This window comes from Solea solea, chromosome 9, assembly GCF_958295425.1.
Source record: "Solea solea chromosome 9, fSolSol10.1, whole genome shotgun sequence".
NCBI lineage: Eukaryota > Metazoa > Chordata > Actinopteri > Pleuronectiformes > Soleidae > Solea > Solea solea.
In genome coordinates, this window is record NC_081142.1 from 4,730,386 (window position 1) to 4,748,379 (window position 17,994).

At 39.5% G+C, this 17,994-nt stretch overlaps 1 protein-coding gene across 1 annotated transcript in view; it reads right to left on the reverse strand.

Annotated features, from left to right (window-relative positions):
* Positions 1-17,994, reverse strand: part of polrmt (polymerase (RNA) mitochondrial (DNA directed)) — a 37,873-nt gene that overhangs the window by 19,334 nt on the left and 545 nt on the right. Inside the window, exons 2-13 of the mRNA XM_058639171.1 lie at positions 17,066-17,164; positions 15,885-16,711; positions 15,330-15,463; positions 12,397-12,583; positions 10,948-11,097; positions 9,507-9,674; positions 8,840-9,010; positions 7,145-7,384; positions 4,649-5,434; positions 3,760-3,882; positions 1,987-2,109; positions 396-575 (exon numbers count right to left, since the gene is read on the reverse strand). Coding sequence (XP_058495154.1) covers positions 396-575; positions 1,987-2,109; positions 3,760-3,882; positions 4,649-5,434; positions 7,145-7,384; positions 8,840-9,010; positions 9,507-9,674; positions 10,948-11,097; positions 12,397-12,583; positions 15,330-15,463; positions 15,885-16,711; positions 17,066-17,164 — 3,188 coding nt within the window. The remainder of the gene's footprint in view (positions 1-395; positions 576-1,986; positions 2,110-3,759; positions 3,883-4,648; positions 5,435-7,144; positions 7,385-8,839; positions 9,011-9,506; positions 9,675-10,947; positions 11,098-12,396; positions 12,584-15,329; positions 15,464-15,884; positions 16,712-17,065; positions 17,165-17,994) is intronic.

A 17,994-nucleotide genomic window follows, 5' to 3' on the forward strand; every position in this document is an offset into this window, starting at 1 on the left:
ATGGGACTCAAGGACAAAGTCAGACTAGTCAGACTCACCGGACAGAGGCTGGGGTTTAAGCCTGCTTGTAGGTGGCACGTTTTGATGGAGATTTTAATTGTGCAATCAAATCCAAGCTACTGTTTGTCTTTTACTGTATTGGTGAACAATCAACTAATTTGGGTGCAAAGACAAAAAGCCTTCATACTAATTCAGAGGACAATGTGGCAATACTGCGAAAGGAGGATACACCTCAGTGGAGTCAACCTGGGCTCAATGTGTGTGTGTGTGCAAAAAAATATATAGCTTGAGTGTAAAATGAAATGAGAGCCCTACATGGAGGAGTCATATCACACTGCTCTGAATCTAAAAATAAAACGATCCATAGTGTGAGGGAAGCCCCTTATCCACCATACCTTAGGGAACTCATCAATCTCCTTCAGTCTTTTTTCTATCTGAAGGCGTCCTCCATACCGCGTGACCCCATACACCACAGTCATCACTGTCTGTTTGACCACCTTCCTGTTGATGAAGCCCTCCAGGACCTGCGCGACCTTCAGACCACGCTCTGCATCGTGTGCTCGTAGCTCCTCTACCTGAAACGCATGACGATTTGAATTTAACTTGTTTTTTCTGTTTTATAATTATTATTATTATTGTTGTTATCATTATGCCCTAGCACTCTCTCAAACTGTAATATCTATCCATATTTCAATAAATAATACAGCACAGCTCTAAAAATATTATAATTTATTTAAAATAAATCTCTAGTAAAATATATAGTAGCATGTCATGAAAGCAAAACATTAGTAACGTCTGGAAAATAAGTGGTAAGTGGTGTTTGAATATATGCTGATTTCACTGCTGCACACTAATTCTACATTTTTTAAAATATCATTGGTCAGCACACCGCTGTGTGCACACATTTTTCTTTTTTTTTGGTTGCCTCCTTTCGTCCTCAACATGCAACACGTCACCTTCTTCCTATAGTTTTTAATATAAGGAAAGCCAGCAGAGAAAAACAGAAGAGTGTGTAAACCCTTATCTTCTGTTCACCTGTTAAACAGCTCCCGGTGTCACACCTCAACCGTCACCTGCTTTTTCTTGCATTTTTTATGCTCTTTAGATATACACTGATCTCACACAGACCCATGCCCCTCTCTAGAACCCAACTGAAGGAAATTAGTTACAGCAACAAATAACTTTAATACCCGAGCCACCGCTGTGAATATTGTTCAGCTTATCTTTGCAAGTACACAAGATTGATTTTCCCAGGTAGCTCACTCGCACTTTCAACAGTGATAATCTACAGTATCATCTAATAAATGACTGCAATCCCAAAGCGACTACTTCACAAATGACTTAAAATTGTTTCTCTATAACAAGGGGGATGTTCATAGCAAGCTAGGTGCTTCTGATAGCATTGTACACAATGTACACTTTGCATGCAGGAGTCTCTTCACTCTCTGCACTCAGATATTTTAAATATAATCTCATTACATTAGTACATTGTAAATGAGGGGTCTAGTGAGTCACCAGATTAACTAAACTATACTAGGCAAGATCACTAGAAAAATAGATGACTTGAGTCCCATCACCAGGTTGTTAAATCCTAACATTATGGGATTTAAGGCTCCCTGTTCTGAGCCCCTCCTACCAGATGAGCATGGACAGATCCACATGCTTCAATTTTTGATTTATGTTTTGTTACCAAAAGCTAGAATAGTGACTTTCCAATGGAGGTGTGCAACAGCCAACAGCAGCAAACTCTCTCTCAACTGCCCCTGCGAAGTTTCCAATCAGATTCCTTATTAAGATCCTCAATGAGGTGCAGCAATCTAGTTCTCTCTGTTAATGGAATTACTGATCAATAACATAAACATATGGTGCCTATCCCAGCGTTAATACCTGAGCAGGTGCAGCAACTAAAAATCAACATTTTTATTAAATGTATTTTAAAGAAAAGGGACAAAACACTGCACCAAAAAATGCCCAGTTGCTCCTGACCTGCTGTGCTACTCCGCTGTACACATCCTGAGGCACATCACAGGGCATGAGGTTGACCGATGTGGCACCAATAACATCTCTGCCTAAAGCAGCATAGTGCTGGAGACCATTACAGGAGCCGTCCTGGAAGAGAGGCGCACAGAAGGAAGAAAAGTTCAAAAGCGGTGATGTGAGAGAACAGAGACGGGAGAAGAATTACAGAGGTCAGAACAGGAGGAAAGAGGGGCAGCACAGGGAGACGGGTTAAAGGCGATTATAACAAAGAACAGGTGATTTAAAGAAAGCAGCAGTGACAGAACAACATGAAAGTGAAGAGAGGACAAAAACACAGAGATGAGGGTGAGAGATGAAACACATGAGCATCAGTTCAATAAAAACATGATTTGGTTGAGGCTGTTAGTCACTGGTCATAACAACATATTACTATGTCCTGCAGCCAAAAGCAGCTGAGAGAGACCATCAGACATCTGTGAGCATCAGGGACAGCAACATATGTAATTGATTAGGCATCTGAGAAAGGGACTGAAAACAGAATTTTAAAGTTTGTGAAGTGATCAATCCATTCATCAGTTTGTGCCATTCATATTCAGAAAAAAATCATTTAGATTATTTTATTTAATAGTCAGTCAGAGGCAGCACATAATTATTATTAAATCCGTTTCATATAAATGTGTTAAATTTAGTCAAGGAGGTGTTTAAAACAGTTTTATACACTCATTTTTAACAAACGCTCTGAGCTACTACTGCATTGTGCATCGCAGTATATTTAAATGAAATGCTTTATCTCTTATCTTGTTCTTTTGAATATGGACGCACAATATGTTTACTGTGACTACGTGTTTACAAACTGCACTGTTTCCACTTCTTGTTTATATATTTTGTTTTGAATAAATTTGTTTATTGCTGCTGGTCTGTCTGTGAGCTACCAAATAAACTTCTGTTGCATTCTGTAACAACGATAAAGTATTGTTGGGATCAAGTCAAGAAAATACTGGCTATTATTTGGCTTTATTTGCTTTTTTAATTGCACTACAATAAAATGAATCACATAAATTTAGAGTTATAATATAGTAAAATGTGTACATACACTATAAATGTGCATTTCTAAAAGAAAAATGTGTCGACTGAATGCTAGAATAAAACTAGACCCTGAAGAAGACGTTCCTTTATTATTCCATTTAAGGGTATAAATCACTGTATAGAACAAAAGCAAAGACTCAACACTGACATTTTTGCCACAGATTTGTTTGTTGATTTTGGTTGTGTATAAAAAATGTTGGGGACTTAAATGACAGATCTCAGCTCAGGAGGACTCAAGCTGTGATCTGCTCTGAAGATTAGAGCTCCAGGTTTATGACCGATGACATAATATGGCCCCACGAGACTCAGGAGGTCTTGGCTTGTGGACCTTGATGTGTCCTCTAAAATAGCACCATTAAACTTGACTAAATGGCACAACGTTTTGAGAGGCTATAAATAAGAATTAGAATTGGCTTAAGGTACTGTAATATGAGCTAATTACTAGAAATAATATGATGTGTTCGTCTCGTAGTTAGTATTTTTAGCCTGGCTCCTTGTGATTTCTCATTGTAGTGAAGGACTTGAATTTCAGCCAACTGTAAATTTAGATTGATTAAATTATTGAATTGTATATTTTAGTCTTCAATTGTGTCTTAAAAAGCCCATATTAGTAAGAGATGAGACATTTTATCTGCTATGCATCTATGTTAACAGGTGAAATATCACTTTATTGATGTGTGTGTTTAATGGTACCTGATGAACAGGAAAATTGGAGATGAACTTGGATGGATCAGGAGATCTCACAGCACTAGCAATCTCCTTGCAGCAGGCCAGAGCCTGCCAAGGCTCATCTGCATTCATCCACCATTTCTTACCCTGTAAGAGACAAATACAAGCACATGCCACATTATCCTGCATACATAAACATAGCCGGGAGATTGTTTTTATATTTAAATTTTAAAGTCAGAAGATGGATATTCTTTTTAGATGTTGTAACTTATTATATTGACTCGATTTCCCAAATGATAAAGGGCTAATATATATTCTGCATAAGTAGAATAGGAAAAAAAAAAAAAAATGATTTTGTCTATATCTTTAAGGTGTTTCTCACCACAAAAAAAGAGTTTCTAACCATAGACCGTGTATAAGAAATGGAACATTTGAAAAGTGAAACCAAGCAAGGAAAACAAAAGCAGCATATAGCCACAAGGGGGTGCCTGCACTGGTTTCAAAATGATCTGTTTGAATGCAAATCTATGGGGAAATGAGCACACTTGTCACTTAATCTATCACGTCAATAAACATTTTCCTGAGGAGTAAATGGTCTTAGTCACTAGATTTAAGTCTGCTTCTATTGAATACAATGTCAATTTTGTTTCCATTTGGAGGTAAATAGATGATAATTCAAAACATATGCTTGGAATTATTATATTAATGGACACCATGTGATTGACAGACAGAACCATCCAGACACTGTTGTAGTATGACGTTCCTGAACTTGGTGGTGGTTTTAAAAATGGACTTACAGGTGGAGTTATCAGAAGACTACTTTCGCTTCTTACGCACGGACTATAGTTTTAACAAGACTTGCTATGTGGCATTGTGAAAATAAGATTTGACTTGACAACAAAAAATAACTGACATTGAGAGGGTTGTCTGCAGAGTCCAGTATGTCCTCCATGATAGAGTTGGCATACTCCAGGCGTCCCTCCTGTGAGCTCCTCTTCTTTAACCCTGTCAGATTGACTAAGTGGATCTTTAGCCAGTCCAGGCCCTTGGGACCGAGGGGTTTGCCCTCTGCAAACACAAGGATGGCCCGTGTCACATCACTTCCCAGGTGATTGAAGTATGGAGGACAGGGGTAGGTACGTCCCCTGAAGTCCATGTTGTGGGGGAACCAGAAAACGTCATCCCGTATGTGGTTTGCGATGGACAGTTGATAGAGAGCGTTCATACGCAGGCTGTGCATCTCGCTGCATTTCCTTTTAGCATTAACCACATCTTTTCTCAACTGGGCCTTCTCAGAAGCTGTGTAAGTGTGATCGTGGGGGTTGAAGTGTGGTATTTTGGGGGCCTCTGATAGCGGAGGAGGGATGTCTAGCTTATCACTACCCCGATCATTGAAAATGGAGATAATAATATCCAACAGGGGCTTGTTGATCCTCCAGGCACAGCTGCCCAGCTGATTGAGAGAGTCCATAACTGCATGAAGATTCTGGCATTTTTCCAGCAACTCCTCATGTTGTACAGCCCCGTCGACTGAGCGCATCAGCTTGGTTGGTGTCAGCAGGTAAGCTCCAAACTTCACAGAAGTCCAGGGCACAGGAGGGCACAGCATGGGCATCACATAGGAGTCAAAAGTCAGTTTGGTCTCTGTTGCTTCCTGCTGCATCTGAATGAGGATGGGGTGGGGCTTGATGAATCCAATCTGTCGGAGGAAAACATCAAGAGTAAGAAACTTAAAATGAGCTGCGACAGGGAAAAAACCCTCTTATAAACGGAGACCAATGTGTTAATCCTCAGAGATTCATTTTCAATTCAGGTGCACGTTAATCATGATAGCCTGTGGCTACTTAGAGTTTAAATCTAATGAGTTCATTGAAGCTCCATAAATCTAAAATCTAGCATTAACATTTTTTGTTTTCTTTGTTGAGTTATTAAAAATCATATTTAGATGCAGGGTTGCAGGTGAATAACTACATGTTGAGGTATTTTGCTTCAGTGTGAGAGAATAACTGTGTCCTATTTCTGATGCAACACACTTGCAGCATGTACAACTAGACATTAAGACCATGATATGGAAATAAATGAATAAAAATTTCAGCATCGCCTGCCATGATGTACCATAAAATCATGAGAATGCTTCCACGAAGAGCTTTTGAAGAGCTTCAAAAGAAGAAGTATGAAAAATACACAAGAGCAATTTTTGCAATAGTAAATTATGTCATTCAGGGTCTATACTGATTATTAGAAAAACAATATGGCCAATGGCTGCTGTTATTTTTATATTTAAAAACACTTCCTTTTAATGCCATAAATACTTTTGATGTGTGTAGTGATTATGATTTCCTAAAAACTCAATAGAACCACAACTGAAACGATGTGACTGTGTGAAATATCCAACATGAAACTAGTTTCACAGACTCTTTCAGATTCAGCAGTGTTTGCTTTCTTCAACCTCAGTTCACCGCAGTCTTAATGAGATGCTAATCCTACGCAACAGACTTAAAATCCTGTTTCTACATCAAAAATAACTTTGATGAACTTGTGATGGAGCCACTCCCACAGTCCTGTTACTGACTGAAGGCAGTGCAGAAGGCACATCTTGTTTTTTGCACTTTATCAATCAAAACGTCGAGCTAATAAATCAATTAATCCATTTGTGCATCTCTTGGTCAAAGTATATAAAGTTAAAAATAATAAATCATCAATTTCCTCTTTCCCTCTCTGTTTCTCTTCCCTCACATGGCTGCCTCACCCTCCCGCAGGGTCCCATGGCGATAAATCAGCAAGCCAATTAAGGGGACACTAAAAAAGGGATTAGCCTGGAACATATTCATCTTACTCAACTGTTCCTCCTGCCAATTCATGCAGGGATGAAATGGTTTTATAATTCACACTCATTGGAGCTTCACACAGGAGAGGAGGATGTTCAAATGTTCAAGGTAACCGGCTTTAGAATGGCTGACACCCTTCCCATCGGAGTGAAGGTCAAGTGTTTCGAGTTATTTTCATTATTTCTACTCCACTGTGCTTCTTTCCTTATTAATGAAAATGTCAACTCGACAGGTGCTTGAACCTCACTTGGTCAATCTTTTAATCACACTCACCGTGTCCCTTTTTATTTTTAATCCTTTCAATTACATGCGGCATACTGTACACTCCATATTAGTTTGCAGCAGATCCTGATGACTAATCCTTCAGAATTTTTTTTCTCCATTAATTCTCAGATGGAAAGATCTTTCTCAGTGTGGATTATTGCTTATGAATCCTCTTATCTCAGATCTGGATGTGATTGGTTTTATCATAGGCACTGACTGACCCTATTACCACAGCATTTTCGATAACACTGCTTAAACAGAAGTACGTCCAACTCTGAGGCTGCGGACCAAGTGGCAGATCGGTGCAGCAACTGTACCTGTCTGGTGCTACGGAAGGCGTACATGTGGTAGAGAATAGGGATGAGCTTCCTCTCATGGGATGGGTTCAGGATGTCACTGTTGATTTTCAGGTTCTTGACCATCATATCCACCAAGTGTGTGCCCAGCTCCAGAGTTATAATATGTGGCCAGCTCAGCTCTCCCCCCTGCAACATGGGTCCTGAACTCTGCTCCATCTCCAAGTTACACCACTTCTCTCTGGGAAGGACGTCAAACTCCTAGAGAGAGAGAGGTGATCAGAAGGGGGGGCTGCTTTCTTTCATTCATTCATTTTTATCATGTGGATTATGAAAGTCTCACCAAAAGATGTTGTGTTTTAAAAACAGCAGTTTGTCAAACGAAAAATATTTCCTCTCTAGAAGATATGATAGCTCATGTAAAACCATAGATCCATAACATACTATAAGTACTACAAGTAATCTGCATTTTCATTTTCAATAAATCTACCAAAAAAGATTTAAAATAATCATGTTTTTTTTGTCAATTACATGACAAAAGATTCCAGTTTCAAAGTCAAATGTCTTGTTTTGTTAACAGGTTAAAACCTATAGATGTGTCTCATAAAAGCACAACACATACCATCAAAATGGCAACAGAAAACAACAAAAACACACACAGCAATGTGAGAATTATCAAAAGAATAGCAGAGGTTTTTGACTAGATCAACAACACAGGTATTAAAGTGGGTGAAACGGTGCAGAACAATCCCATTCTCATGGACGTGATTAAAGTAAAGCTTTATGCATAACCAGAGAAATGACATTAAGGCAGCCCGTGGCCAAGTGGAGGGCAGCCAGTGGCAAAGTGGGGGGCAGCCCGTGGCAAAGTGGAAAGGGAACTTGGCTTGTAACCGGAGGGTCGCCGATTCAAATCCCCACCCGGCCAAAAAGGGCTGGGGTACCCCGGAGCAAGGTACCAAACCCCCAATGCTCCCCGGGCGCTACTCAGTGTGGCAGCACACTGCTCCTAATTCTAGGATGGGTCAAATGCAGAAGAATACTTTCCCTAAGGGGATTAATAAAATTAAATTCTTAAGCTACAGAGACTCCAGCCATGTGGTCATGATGGAAATAAATAAGACTGACCACCAAGTGAGAAGCTCAGTCAAACATTTATAGTGTTTTTAACTTCCACAGAGGATGCATGAAAATGTAAATTGGTAAAAGGGAAAAGTCAGACTAATATTTGGTGCAGTAACAGTGAAAAAGCGGGCATACACTCGGCTACATAGGTGGACTGTAAAATAACATACACATGAAGCAAACACCTTAACTAATGACTGGTCTAACTAGGCACTGGAGTATAATGAGCATAATGTATACAGCTTTTATATAAGTATACATTGATGGGGTTTTTTTTTTTAGGTTAAAACATTGGCTTTTTATTATGTGACCTTAAAGAACAATTAAAACCATCTTTAAATGTTTTTTGGTCCATTGGATTTTGTCAACTGTGAGCAATTTGTTAATTCTGGTATAGAATACACATTTTCACCAAAAACATGGATTTTGTTTGAATTTTGTAGTCATTCCTTCCAATACATTTATATTGTTCTGGACCATAAGGCACGCAAAGGAAAATTACATTTTCCATTAAAAACACACATGAGAAGAACCCATAAAAACAAACATCTGGCAGATCTTTCAAAGACAAGTACGATGTAGTTTCTCTACCTTGGTATCTTTGGCCAGCAGCTCTGTGTAAGTGTTGTAAATGTTGGCCAACTTTTCCACGATGTGATTCTGGTGTTTCTGTCGCACAGCGTACTTGGTGAAGACCCTGTTGCCCAGATCTGCGGCCAACAATCTCAGCGACTCTCCGCTGGGAGGCAGGTTGGCAACACTCTGGACAAGAATAGGAAATTTTTCAAAAAGTGAAAACATCACCAAAATAAGGTTTTAGTCAGGCATTTGTCAGATATAGTAGGAGTAATGAAAAATAAATCCTTCAGTCAGAGGGGAAATTAAAGTGAATCCAAAATCCAAAAACAGGCCCTGTACATTTTACGTGGGAAGCAAAGGTGTCAGATGAAATGCATGCTCCTCTTTGCTGCCAAAGAGAAAAGTGAATGCCTTTGCATTTGCTGTCCTTACTGTTACCTATATGCTTTGTGTTTTACGATTTCTCAGACTGGTCATGTTGCGTTGCACTGTGCCAATGTCCATAAGAGAAAGGTGCAATAACACAACAGCATTGCAACAAGGCTTCTTTTTATGTCAAATAAAATGGACATTAATCAAATGTCTTTGACTCAAACACAGACAGTTCAAACCTTGGTTTTCAGGCAAGGTTTTTTCAGGTTTTCAGGCATTTGACTAAGTATCAAGGGGGTTGTTTTACCTGTATCATGATCTCAACATACTCCTTATCCTCCAGCAGGCAGAGGTAGGGATAAAGGTTAAGCCTGTAGTCCTTGGTGTTGGTATTCACTAGTATCATCTTGCTCTCCCTCAGGGCCTGGAGGAGGATCGTACGCCACTGAGCTCGGTGTTTGGTCAACTGCTCCCTCTGAAAACACAACACCTGTTTATGTCATCCATCTCATGACTGCAGGTGACAGAAATGTGTCAAGTAAAATGGTCAAATGATCAAAATGGAAAGTCATTTTAAACTGACAATTTGTTATCCCTGCCTGTAGAGGTTTTGTGATATCCAGTACAGTATGTTAATTCTGTGCATGACTGTGTTTTTGTCAATGTTTACTGTTAAGCTGAGGAGTTTCACTTGAAGGGCTTTAGTCTGAAGCAGAGGCACAGTCTGGATATTGGATGGAGGGTGACTCTGCATCGTCTTTAGTGGCCTCTATTACAATACATTATTATTCTGCACTGTCCATCTGTAAATGCTTCCTGACCACCAGGGATTGTCAGCCAGCTCGCTTCCCACGAAGCCCATCTGCAGAGGCAGACGAGCCAGGCTGGACTGTAAATGCCAAATTTGAAAAAAAAGAAAGAAAGAAAAAAAAAAAAAGAGCACACCACAGGAATATGGTGTTCCTTCTTCTGACCTGCCAAGCTTAAATACATATATTATTTCAAAGTTTGGACCAGGGGAGAGAGGAACTTTACTCACAGAAGACAATGTGAACCCATGGACGTGAAAAGTATACAAATTGCAAATCTAAATGGTTTTATATTGGTATAATTACTTCGAAACAAAGCAGATAACTGTCAAGATGATATTAACATTATGTGCCAGCACAGTGGGCATTTTGTAGTTTAAAAGGCACAAACACTGTAATGTGTTCTTTCTTTGTAAAGCAACTGTGTTATTGTCAAATGCAGTTTTTAAAAAAAGAATCTGCAACAACAAGATTGTGGTACAGTTACAGTTCACCCACTGTGATGCCACCTACTGGTTTTTGAAGTACTATTTTAAAGCATCGACATTAGTATTTTAACCATACTTTTTAAAATAAACCTTTGTGAGAGAGAGGGTCATTTTCTTTCAGACTTACAGAGAAAGCTATTATACCTCACTTTCCACACAAAAAGACTACTGCATGTCCATTTTATTAATGCAAAGTCTATGATTATTACAATTATGCGAGCTACCATTGATCTACAGGTGTCAAAACAAAAATACTTAAAAGTACTTATGTGTATACAGTGAAGAAAAAAGGGCAGGGTATCGCTTTGAAACTAAACTCATACAATACAGTCTATGATCTGGATCTTCTCCATGTCGTCGGTGTCAGAGTCACAGTCACAGTGCAATGCACCTGAGGTCTGCATAGAAGATGATATATAGTCAAAGTGAGGCAACATGTGAGCTTAATTACCATTTTGGTCATGTTTTCAGTGACAGGCTTGGCAGTCTCCACTGAGTCGATGGTGACAGTGCAGGCCTGTTCCACACTGAGCTGACGCTGGAAACGCTCCTGCAGCTCCGCCTGAGTGAAGTCCAGTTTTGGGTATTGGTGGTCTGCCCTCTAAGACACAAAGAAAAACAAGAACAGACAGAGAGAAAATACAAACCGCTTACTATCTGGTTATAAGCTTTGATTGACAGTGTGAATTCACTGTAAAAAGCATAAAGGGAGCCTTTTCATGCTAGTCAACAAAGGCCATGGTCATTTTGATTAATCACTTGATTAAGCACTGTTGCCTCACAGCAAGAAGGTTGCTGGTTCACGTCCCGGTCTGGGAATTTCTGTGTGGTTTGAATGTTCTCCCTGTGTGTGTGTGTGTGTTTTCTGTGGCTAAAAACATCCAGAGGTTAATTGAGCACTCTTAATTTTCCATAGGTGCGAGTGAATGATTGTTTGTCTCTATATGTTGGCAACCTGTCCACCCGCCCCTTTTCACCCTATGTCACTGGACAGGTCACGTGGAGAATGAAGCGGTAGACGATGAATGAATGAATGAATGAATGAGATACTGCATACAGATAAAGATAACATGTTAACAGATCCCTGTTTTGCTGCTCATAAAAAGAACAAAGTGGTTTGTACAGGCCAAGCTAATGTCTGAAATAGCCAGGTTTCTTTTTAAGAGCTAAGCAATTAACTTTAAATTTCAAATTCCTAATGAAATAGTTGCCTTACCAAGGCACTGAGCACTCGATATACGTTGTGTTCACATCCTTTAGATGCAGGTCAGCTTTTGCAGTAATAAAGCAGCATTCATGAGGCAATATTTAAAAACTATATGCAAAATTTGGTAACCAGGTTCAGGATTAAAGGTCAAAAGTGGTGGACACTTTTCAAACATTACATTGTTCACATCACACACACATACACACAAAACCAAAAATAAGTAAATCCATTGACGTTCAAAGTAAACATGGTGTATGTAAAAAGAAAAATGTGGCTAAAAATACCACACATATAAATAAAAGCTGTTAATGAATCAAGCGAGAATCAGCAGTGGTGAGAGGAGCGGAGAGCAGAGCAAATATTCGAAAGAAGAGTTGGCCAACTATAAATAGGCCAGTGCTTGTCTGGCTGTAAAAGGGTGACAGGCAAATCTTTCATCGTCACACTGGAGCCTCCTGACAGCTTTCCCAGCTTTCTCATTCTTTAACTAGCTAAACATACATGACTCAGGTATAAAATAACCCATTTATACAATCATACATTAATACTTTTGAAAAATAAATCCACACTTTTGAGTGCAAATCAACTCCCTTAAGAGATTTCCATTCATATGTTTAACACTTCAGCAGTTAGTATGAAAACCCTATGTCTTTACAGGAAGAGACTGATGATGTCAATGTAATTCTGCAGTACCTGTGTGTAGAAGTCCCGAACCAACGATGTGTAGGACTCGCTTGTGTTTGGGTTGAAGCCGGGCAGATAGTCAGGCTGGATCGTGTGTATGGCCTTCAGCACCATGTCTCTCTCATCTTGACGAAACACACTCTGGTTGAACAGATCGTCCACGGACATTCCGTCCTCTTTCATCCGACTCAGGCACCTGCACATACGGGGGCATTTATCATAGTATCAGGCGTTAATAGTATCTTTATTTTTATCATTTCTGGGGTTTTAGCACTTATAGCACACATTCATGTCTCTATTCAAAGTGTGGGCTTTAATTTTGAGAGTATAATGTACTGAATGCAACATGATTTTAACAAAAATCCTAGTTTAAGAGTGAGACACTAAACCTGGTTAAACACTAAGTGTGGATGCAGTAAGCAGTAAAACAAATGTCCCTCACCCCATGTAACACAACAATTCATTCATCCCCTTTTTATACTATTGGTTGCAAGGTTGTTCACTAAAATCCAACAAGTATGTGTGAAACTGATGCATGTGATGTTTGTGCAGCAATGGTTTATCTGACTGCAGACAGGAAAATTTGCATATTCTTGGAAGAGGGCAGTTTTAGGGACAAACATAACAAATTCTGAACTTAAATGAAATTAAATGAATTAAGAATCTCCATAAGAGTATAGTGTCCGTGACAGGCCTGCCGAGAATGCCAATGTGCCACCAGTCCCTGGAATACAAATGCAAGTGAAATAACAATAATAATACATAATTCAACTTGGCAGAAGTGATACATAGTTGTGTAAAATACTTCATGAACGTTGCTATTCAATTTAGAAAGATTATTTAAAAAATAATATTCCAACGTTTGACTCTAGAAAGTAAAACTTGGCTCTGTATTTCACACACTGCCTGCTGCACTGCACGTTGGCTTAATCGGGAGACTGAAAGTCAACCAAGTGACAAGCAATTTGTCTGATGACTTCTATGATCATGAAATGTACTGTACAGCGTACTGTGCAGTACACTATCCATCATTTTATACACACACAAATGCACGTTTATGGAGGGAAGCTTGTTAGAAAGCCCCTGCCACTCACGGGCTGAGGAAATGCTCCCTGGAGGGAAACAACAGAAACACACTGAAAGAAGTGAGGAAACCCAATTTATCATCGACCAGAGAGAAGTGCCTGAGAGCTTCTCCCTTCACACCGTTTCCTCTGGACAATTATTAATAACCGCACACTAATTAGCCTGAGGAGGAACCCCGTCTCAGCAATTTCCACTGACTTAATCAGCACTGTTCTTAGCAGTGGTCTACAAATGAATGCATAAAAAAACCGAAAGAAGACATAAGTCATAAACCTACTGTTTAACTATATGTGATGCATTTAAACAAGGAAGCCACTGAGGTGAAGCTTTTTTTTGAATACTTGAGTCTCTTGTGATGCCAACATGCAATTTTACTCTGAGTAAATGAGAGAGCCACGAACAAAGAGAGGATTAGTCTGGGTGTTAGTGTGGTCCAGAGGAACAAAGATGGAAGAAAGGCTGAAAGATAGAGAATAATCGGCCTAGTGACTGCTCTGCTACACCGTAGGGAGCAAAGAGCTCTGAAGGACACAGCGCTCACAAAGGGAAAACTTAAAGGGATAAGTGCGCATAGGTCAGTGTGTTCATGTGTGTGTGTGTGTGTGTGTGTGTGAGTGACAGAGACTGAGAAGAGAGGAAGGAGCTAGTATGTTGAGGGAAAAGGATACTGCAGAGGCAGTAGTAATAACAGGAGAAAGTTTTTTTTTAATAAACAACATAGTAAAGAGAAGAACAAGCACTGCAAAAAAAACGTGAAAAAATTAAGAAGATAAGGGAAAAGAAAAAGTGAACATCTTCCATTTTCCATGTGTGTTTTACAGCAGTTAATATGCCATGTCGTATTATTGCCTCCTCCTCTTTCCTTCCTTTCTGGTCTCAATTCAGGTTTAAAACTAAATTCTCAAATAGACAAAGTCTATTTAAACAGTCTTTTTGAACAGACAGCTGCTAACACAGGCAAGTTTCCCCATTCCCTACAAGTTGGATGACTGAATAAACAATTCATAACTCAAAATGGCACTTCAAAACAATGCAACTAGAACATTACAAAGGCTACAATTTTGGACAAAAATAGGACAACTGACAGAGGGTGTTTGTAATTAACTGTCAATTTACTGTTTTTACAATTTCATGCCATCCTCCACACATACTCACCATCCGCTTGAGCCACGAGTTCATTGTTCACATTTGTATTTGTACATTATTTATTTAGCACAGTCCATTTTGTGATAATTGTTCTATTTTTGACACACAGTATTTTGATGGTATCTCTGTGACATGTTTCACAACTGGACATGAATAGCAGCATCTAACCCATCTCCTGAATTGAGATATAGATTATGTGGCTCATTTCATTTGTTCATGCAGTAACTTTAAATCATTCTCTACCAAAAATGGAAATTCAGTATGAGCTCTGCCTCTGTCTGGGAAGCGGGCCAACTGATTGTATTGGCTGCCATCAAACTAGCACAAACTGTGCACAAACTGAGGCAGTCAGCGATGCCCTACAAGCCTGAGATGCTGTAGTTTGTTATTTTGTATTTTTGTAGGGATACTTCCCTGACAATAACATTAGGATAAAAAAAAATATGTCATCAACAGGCATAGTTATAGATAAGTTATTAATTATACCAGACTCAAAGGCTGTCGAGGAAAAAAAGACACTCATTGTGATAGCATGACACCTGCTGGTGAGTCTGTGTACTGCTGCCCTCCCCCTCTCCATCCATCTACTTTCTATCGCCTTCTAGTTCTATAAATTAACTGGTAGTGAATACACGTGTTTACACGTATGACATCACAAACACAGCTCTTTGTGATCCTCGTTTGTGAGTAGTGTGCATGTGTGCCCATACCTAGTGATGACTTTCGGGGAGCAGTTGGGGTTGCGGCCCATACACTCCAGTGCAGCACAGTAAGATCTTGGATTTGGCTTCAGACCAGCCTCTTCTAACAGAATAAACATGCGTCCGATCTGATTTAACATGCCCTAAAACAGAAAGACCACATTAGAACTCTGCACAATGTGGACTAATGTTTAATCCAGCAAACTTTCCATGAACCCAGAAACATTAATGATAAAAAAAAACTCTGGTGTAACATTAAACTTAGATTATGAATACCAGTATTTCCCCATTTTTGTTGTGTTTGTAACAGTAATTATATAAGAAATGTTATTTAATACATTTATGATACAGTGAGAGCCTTAATGGGCTCATAACCGGGAATGCTGCCCACTGCTCCTGCGCCCAGCTCTCCCAAATTCACTATCACTAATTGTACACAATTGTACACAAATAAATGTACACAATGTACACTTTTGATAAAAATGTCAGATACACATAAATTAAATTCTGTCTCAAAGCATAAAAAGCTGACTGCTTACTCAGTTTTTAAACACTTTAACTCACCTTCTTGGCCCACAACCTCATCATGATGTTGTAAACATCTGTGTTCAGAAGTTTACGACGGCCCCTCATTCGGTGCTGGCTAAGCAGGAAACGGTGTGCTCTGTCAATGTTCCCTGTGAACACACAGGCCTCCAGGTAGGAGCGGACGCTCTGCTGAAAGTCCCCACATGCATTTGCTTCACCATCCCCATCACGCAGGAGCTCTGACATACCGGAAGAGCTCCACTGATCAACCTTTTGAACAAGCGTCCTCTCCAGCTCCTTTGCCTTGCCATCAGCGTCACCATCAGTCTGGATTCGAGCCACTTCTCTGAGATGCTGATTTTTTAAGTCCTTCTTCTTTTCTTCAGAGACTGTACGTGGTTTGACTGCTTTAACAGTAGCAGCAGCAGAAGTAGCTACTGGATAAACTGCAGCACGGATTTGCTCTGATAATCTCTTTTTTTTTTTGCTCGTCTGTGTGAGAGGTGTTGTCTTCTTAGCTGTTGTAGATATTGTTTTATGTGTTGTGCCTGGGAGCATCTTGGAGATGCTTTTACTACTTTGAGATGTTGGTGCTGGTTTCTCCTTAACAGTACCTGAACATTTCTTCTGGAGATGCTGCTGTTGTTTAAGTTTGTTTTTTTTCTCCCAAGTTAATTTTTCCATCTGAGGTTTTGCTCCTTTAGATCCTGATTTGGATAGGTCCGTTTTGTCCTGATTTGAGTTTTGGGAACCCCTGCCAGATAAAGCCACTCTTTCAGAAGACGGGACTTTAAGAAAGTGAACTTCAGCATGTTGGACGTCCAAAATGTCAGTTTGGAGTTGCTGGATTCTGGCTTCAAGCACTGAGTTTCAGAAAAAAAGACATCTCATGTGAGTACACAAAATGATTTGGCTATCTTTGATACAGTGAAATTGAGAAAGCACAACACATATAGGACATATAGGACCAAAATAAGAAACGCCAAAACCTGCATAAATCAATGTAGCTATTAAAACTTACCATGATAGTCTCTAATGTACATCTGCACAGGCAATGTACAGATCAAGACAAGACATGAGTGAGTATAAATTACTCAGCACTTTGGTTTACAGTATATAAAAACTCAAACAACTTTTTAAATATATGTATTTGGTATGACATTGCAATAATTTATGACACATGTTTAGCATAGTGTCTGCTGACAACAATAACATACCGTCTAGTAGCTGAGACTGTTCCTGGACACGTTTCTTTGCATCTTCTTTCTTTGGGAAAACGAATGAAACATTTCTTCTCTGAAGCTGGAGAGGTGTCTCTATAAAAAAACAAAACAACAGTAAAATAAATGATGTTATTTCTCCCTGTTAAGTGTGAACGTGTTTTGCTTTCTTTGCTTCTCTATGACAGTAAAATGAATATATTATACATTTGAGGACATTGTCATTTTTTACATTTGAGAAACATCAATCAACATTTTCACAATTCTCTGGCATTTACGGACCAAAGTAGTGCAACTGTATTCAAAACACACTGTTTTGATAATATTTTTTTTTTTTAGATACTTTATTAATCCCCTTAGGGAAATTACTCTCAGTCTCAGACTGACTGATATTCTCTGCATTTGACCCATCCTAGAATTAGGAGCAGTGGGCTGCTGCAATGAGTAGCGCCCGGGGAGCATTGGGAGTTGGGTACCTTGCTCAGGGGTACCCCCTCCGGTTACAAGTCAAGTTACCTTTCCACTTGGCCACGGGCTGCCCCTTATAAACAATAAATCAACGTTCACTGGAGGGGCACAACCATGTTCAGTGTCCTGCTAAAGTAACAAGGAAAAGGGAAAATTATGCTGCTCCAAGCAGTTTTTGCACCTTAAATGAGGCTTTTCATTGTACCTGAAACATTTACTGTTCCTGTACAATAACACAGACATTTGGAAGGACAGGGGCACCGGCACTAATATGCTTAAGGCAGGCATGTCTGATTTTGTAGTAATGGGAATGGCATAAAGGGGGATTAAATGAGTTTTTAATCAAAAAGGCCCCTGTACAGAACCATGGGTTTATCCCATAAGAGCACCTACAGCACAACATCACTTTCTATACATCACTCAACAGCAAGGACACCGTTCAGGACACTGTAGGGACA